Here is a 6708-nt window from a genome sequence, read left to right as displayed (position 1 = left end):
GCTCTAGGGCTCATGTGCCACAACTACTGAGCCTGTGTGCTGCAACTACTGAAGCCCACACGCCTTAAGCCCATGCTCTGCAACAAGAGAAGCAATGAGAAGCCAGCGCACCTCAGCAAAGAGTAGCCCCCGCTCACCACAACTAGAGAAAGCCCACGTGCTGCCACAAAGACCCAATGCAGCCAAAAATTAAATTAAATTTTTTTAAAAATGAAGGAAAATTAAATACCTTCAGACAAAAACTAAGGAAATTTATTACCAATATACCTACTCTACAAAAAATGTTAAATTTCTTCAGGCAGAAATAATATATCAGACTGAAAATTGGATCTACCAGAAAGAAACAAGAATAAATTAAATGGAATAAATGAAGATAAAATTAACATTTTCTTATTTTCAATTATTCTAAAACAAAAGTAATAGTAATGCATTCTATATTTATAGTTTTTTTTTTTTTTTTTTTCTGCGGTACACGGGCCTCTTACTGTTGTGGCCACTCCCGTTGCAGAGCACAGGCTCTGGACTAGCAGGCTCAGCGGCCATGGCTCACGGGCCCAGTCGCTCCGCGGCACGTGGGATCTTCCCAGACCAGGACACGAACCCGTGTCCCCTGCATCGGCAGGCGGACTCTCAACCACTGCACCACCAGGGAAGCCCCATTCTATATTTATAGCATATGAAAAAGTATGACAGTAGCACAAAGGATGGGAAGGAGGAATTAAGAATATACAGTTGGGGGGCAGAAGCTGCGACCGTCGCGGCGGCCAGATCCGCGTCCCGCCTCAGCGCCCAGAGGACATGCGGGAGAGAGAATGAGCCAGAGGGACACGCTGGTGCATCTGTTTGCCGGAGGATGTGGCGGTACGGTGGGAGCTATTCTGACATGTCCACTGGAAGTTGTAAAAACACGGCTGCAGTCATCTTCTGTGACACTTTATATCTCTGAAGTTCAGCTGAACACCATGGCTGGAAACAGTGTCAATCGAGTAGTGTCTCCTGGACCTCTCCGTTGTCTAAAGGTGATCTTGGAAAAAGAAGGGCCTCATCCCCTGTTTAGAGGATTAGGCCCCGATTTAGTGGGGGTGGCCCCTTCCAGAGCAATATACTTTGCTGCTTATTCAAACTGCAAGGAAAAGTTGAATGGTTTATTTGATCCTGATTCTACCCAGGTACACATGATTTCAGCTGCAATGGCAGTAATTGTTGACTGACTCATTGAAGTTTTAAAGCTGGAAGGTAAAGCTTTAAAGATCAAGGTGGTGAAATACTCTTTACCAATGAAGAGAGATCTTGGGCAAGTTAGAGCACAAGAAACTGAATACAAAATAATCCAAAATATTTCATAAAAATGGATGTGCAATATTACTGATCATAGTGCAAAAGGTGAAAGGTTTTACTGCAATCACAGCGACCAACCCCATTTAGCTTATAAAGACTCAGTTACAGCTTGATGCAAGGAACCGTGGGGAAAAGCGAATGGGCGCTTTTGAGTGTGTCCATAAAGTGTATCAGACAGACGGACTTAGAGGATTTTATAGGGGCATGTCTGCTTCATATGCTGGCATATCAGAGACTGTTATCCATTTTGTTATTTATGAAAGTATTAAGCAAAAACTACTGGAATATAAGATTGCTTCTACAATGGAAAATGAAGAAGAGTCTGTAAAAGAAGCATCAGATTTTGTGGGAATGATGCTAGCTGCTGCCACCTCAAAAACGTGTGCCACAACTATAGCATATCCACATAAAGTTGTAAGAACAAGACTGTGTGAGGAGGGAACAAAATATAGATCCTTTTTTCAGACACTGTCTTTGCTTGTTCAAGAAGAAGGCTATGGGTCTCTTTACCGTGGTCTGACAACTCATCTGGTGAGACAGATTCCAAACACAGCCATTATGATGGACACCTATGAATTAGTGGTCTACCTGCTCAATGGATAGCACCACCAGGCTACTGTACTATAAAGAGGGAAGAGCAAAAGATACAGTGGACCATGGAGTACCGAAGCCAGCTTGGTGGACAGAAGGAAAATAGTGTGGTAACATGGAACTATACCTAAGTGGAAGTTTGGTTGTAGGAATTAAAGTAATCATAACCACATTACTTAGTCTTTTTAGTAATGTGAAAAAAAACCTTGGCTGCCTCCAAGAAAAAGCCTTTAGAAGCGCTCGTTCTTCAAAATTGCCATTTTCTCTACCATGTCCACAGGACACAGTTGGCATTTTGTTGATTTATGGCAATCAGAGTATAGTGTTTATTCCATGAGCACTTTTCCAGTCTTCTAGACAGAGCCATCTGTAACTGTATAACTATCCAAAGATAGTATTGACAGTCATAAATTTCTAACTTCGGCATAATTCCTATAAAATTGAAAAATAACAATGATAGTAGTATTTTCACGTTTCCTTGAGAGGATCTGGCACTATCTTTTAAAGTTAATCATTTGGCATTAGTAGTCACTTTTTGACGATAAACGAAGTAGTGTCTAAACATGTATTTATTTTTAGCTTTAAAATATTTTGGTTTCCACTGCTCACAGGTGCTTTAAGTTTAGCATAATGTGAACACTTAAATTGTTTGTTAATGTATCAATTCAAATGGTAATAGTTTGGGACACGACCAGTAAAATGTTGATTCTTGGCCATTTCAGTGACTTGAGCATGTCCTCTTATCTTTTCTAACCTAATGATACATGAAAGAACGCAGTGTCTTTTCAGTGACTTATTAATTATGAACTTGAATTATCCCCTGTGATACCTAGGTATCATTTTCTTAAAGTGGAAAAAATTTACTGCTTCTGAATCTTTCTCTATTTGGTTTCACATTAAGAATTTGAACCTTAGAATTATTTCCAGAAGCTCTGCATACATTGCATTTATTTAGTAGAGAAAATGGTAATTTTCAGCTTTGTCCTTACAAGGTGTTTTCTTTTTTTAAGGTGACATTATAAATATCTGGGGCAGTATAAACATTATAGAAGAAGGACCCTCTGCAATCTGATTGGGCAGGTAGTGATCCTAATTAACTTACAGTTTTATAAATGAACAAACTGCTTTGGACAAGGAATTTATTCCATCCGAATTTCTTGAATGGTAAATCATAGAAAGATTCAAGTTAATTCAGATTAAGCATGTTAACAGGATATAGCTTTTACATTTTGCCGTTGAGTTCAACTGCACCTTTTAATACTTTAAATGTATGGCCCTTATGAAGATATTTGCTGTAATTCAATTAAAAGACTTTCACTTATGGATGTTGCTATACTGGTGTATGAAACTTATAGTTAAACTCCAGTGTGGTAGTCATTTCAGTACACATAAAAAAAAAAAAAAAAGAAAGAATATACAGTTGAGGGGTTTCCCTGGTGGCGCAGTGGTTGATAGTCTGCCTGCCGATGCAGGGGACACTGGTTCGTGCCCCGGTCTGGGAATATCCCACATGCCGCAGAGCAGCTGGGCCCGTGAGCCATGGCCGCTAAGCCTGCGCGTGCGGAGCCTGTGCTCCACAATGGGAGAAGCCACAACAGTGAGAGGCCCATGCACCGCAAAACAAACAAAAAAATAAAATAAAAAAAGAATATACAGTTGAAGGTCAGTACAGTACATATGAAGTAGTATAGTATCATTTGAAAATTTATTACTTAAATATGCATATGATAAGCCCTAGATTAACAACTAAAACAAATTTTTAAAGAGGTATAGATAATAAGTTAATAGAGGAGATAAAATAGAAACACTGAAAATGCTCTAGGCAGAAAAGGGGGAGGGGAGCAAAGAACAGAGAGAAGAAATGGAAAATAGCTAGAAAAAAAAGTAAGTTTTAATCCAATCATACAAATAATCACATTAAATGTGAATTTAATTTTCAAAACAAATTTCAAATTGGATTTTAAAAAGCAAGATTCAAATATGTGCTATCAACAACAAATCTACTTCAAGTTCAAAGACATATATAGATAAAAAGGAAAAGGATGAAGAAAGATATACCATGCAAACATTATACAAACGAAAGCTGGAGTAAGTATGTTAATATTAGATGAAGTTAGCTTCAGAAAGAAAAGTAATACTGGGGATAAAAAGGGACACTACCTAATGATAAGAAAGTCAATCCTCCATTAAAGTATGCATCTAAAAACAGAGCTTCAAGTATATGAGCCAAAAACTGATGGAACTGAAAGAAATTAACAAATCCACAATTACAGTTGAAAACTTCAATACTCCCCTCAGTAACTGATAAAACAAGTAAACATAAAATCATTAAGTATTATAGAACTAAACAACACTATCCACCAACTAAACCTGAATAATGTATAGAACACTCCACCTAACAGCAAAATTTATTTTCAAGTGCACATGGAACAATCACCAAGATAGATTATACTCTGAGCCATGAAATGAACTTCAACACATTTAGAATAAAAATCATATTATAACATAAATTTGATATAGATAAAATTTAATATAAAGCCTTATTATTACCAAATGAGAGTGGAAATTTAGGCTCCCTACTCAGTCTTTGCTGACTGGGGTAGCAGAGCACCTGCGTTTTTCCATGATGTTTGGTTGGAATAGGTGGTTATTGTCAAAGTTTTCTGTCTTGCTAAATTGCTTTTTTCCCACCTAGAGAGAACAGGCTTTTCTGTGGGCTTTCAATCTGTGGTCATTGATCTTTCCTGGGTGCAGGCTTCTCCAACACCCAAACTGGAATGTATAGGAGGCAAAAAGGAATCTCATGGAACTCATCACTGTCTTGTTCCTTGAATCCAAGATCCCTAAATAGTGTGCCTTTTCCACTCCACCTTTCAGAGTCTTTTTCTTATTTTTTAAGATAATATTATAAAATATTATGTTATATCATATCATATCATATTATGTTATGTTATATGAATGGAGATTAAAGAGACCAAAATGGAGGTAAATTTTCTATACTTCACTTGAACTACAAAAATGTTGACACCAGTAGACTGTGATAATTTATGTATGCATAACTCTGATCACTAAAAGAATCTATACAAAAAGATGCACTCAAAAACACTATACCTGAATCAAAATGGAATCAAAGTCAAAAATTCTAAAATTTTTTCAAGTAACTCACAAAAAAGCAGGGAAAAGAAAATAGAGAAATGAAAAACAGAAAAAAAATTATTAAATGACAATTTTAAGCACAAACATATCAAAAATTACATTAAATGTAAATAGTCTAAATATATAATTAAAAGACAAAGATTGACAGAATAGATAAAAACAAAAATGACTAAACTCCTGTGCTGTCTTAAAAAAACTCACTTTAATTATAACTCATTGAACATAAAATGATGGAAAAAGATATATCAAGCATTAATCAGAAGAAAGCAATAGTGCTTATATTAATATCAGAACAAAGTAGGCTTTAAACAAAGAAAATTACCAGGGACAAAGAGGAACATTACATAATGGTAAAAGGGTCAATCCAGCAAAGAGATACAGCAATTCTAAACATGTATGCACCAAAAAACAGAGCTGCAAAATAAGTGAAACAAGAACTGATAGAACTAAAAGGAGAAACAGACAAATCCACAATTACAAGTGGAGACTTTTAGCACTCTTCTCTCAACAATTGATAGAACTACTAAACACAATCAATAAGGACACTGAGGGATGTAACAGCACCATCAACTAACAGGATCTAATTGACATTTATAAAACACTCCACACATCTACCGCAGAATACATATTTTTTCAAGTAAACAAAGATACAGACAGGACTTCACTGGTGGTCCAGTGGTTAAGACTCCTCACTCCCAATGCAGGGGACCCGGGTTCAATCTCTGGTCAGGGAACTAGATCCCACATGCCACAATGAAGAGCCCACATGCCTCAACAAAGATACTGTGTGCCGCAACTAAGACCCAGTGCACCCAAATAAATAATATTAAAAAATAATAAAATAAAATAAAGTGTTAAGAAAAAACAAAGATACAGACATGCACTGAAGCATTTACTACATCCACTACACTTCCTTTAATTGATATTCTTTCAAACAGAAAAATTAATAAATACTTGTTAATTATAACCAGTAAAATAATACGATACAGTGATAAAGATAAATTTAATCATGTCAGACCTACTCCTCTACAATTCCTACCCACATAGTTATTGTGGGTATGAGAGATTTGCAATCCACAGATTTACTGGCTGCCTCTGATATTTACAAATTCTCTATCCCCGTTATTCATCTGTATAATGGGGATAAGAATTACCGCTACCTTACAGACAGTGTTTTTATCTATCAGGGCCTGCACAGTCTGTCGATCTGCTTCTCTCTAAGTTTGTTCTTTTCTTCTCTCTGTAGATAGAAAAAACGAAATGGGGAGAAACTTTTCCACACATGCGGCAAAGTTTTAATGTTCTTACTACATAAATTTCAATTAAAAGTGAATATCGCAAAGAAAAACTTGACAAAGTTTTAATTTACCATAGACGAACAGTAACACCTGCCCTCTCTCCCTCATAGAACTATTGGAATAGATAAATAAAATACATATTCATGCAGATTGTCAATTTTTAAATAAGATGAGAGACCTAACAGAAATAACTGCAGACCATAAGGTGAGCCTTGTGTCACAGCATTGAGAGACTCTCAAATAAAGTAACACTTTACTGTTAGCTACAGGTCAGCTAGTATCTATATTTTTTAGACTTTACCTTAAAAGCACTCTATGTGGTTTT

The 6708-nt window shown here is 36.4% G+C and overlaps 1 protein-coding gene across 1 annotated transcript; it reads left to right on the top strand.

Moving 5' to 3' along the window:
- Window positions 1-812: 812 nt before the first annotated feature.
- LOC136124772 (solute carrier family 25 member 36-like) lies at window positions 813-1941 on the top strand. The gene is given in 2 exon segments (XM_065879569.1): window positions 813-1196; window positions 1384-1941. Coding segments are annotated over 2 exon segments (942 nt in total).
- Window positions 1942-6708: the final 4767 nt, after the last annotated feature.

This window comes from Phocoena phocoena, chromosome 6, assembly GCF_963924675.1.
Source record: "Phocoena phocoena chromosome 6, mPhoPho1.1, whole genome shotgun sequence".
Lineage (NCBI taxonomy): Eukaryota > Metazoa > Chordata > Mammalia > Artiodactyla > Phocoenidae > Phocoena > Phocoena phocoena.
This window is presented reverse-complemented; position numbering and strand designations above follow the sequence as displayed.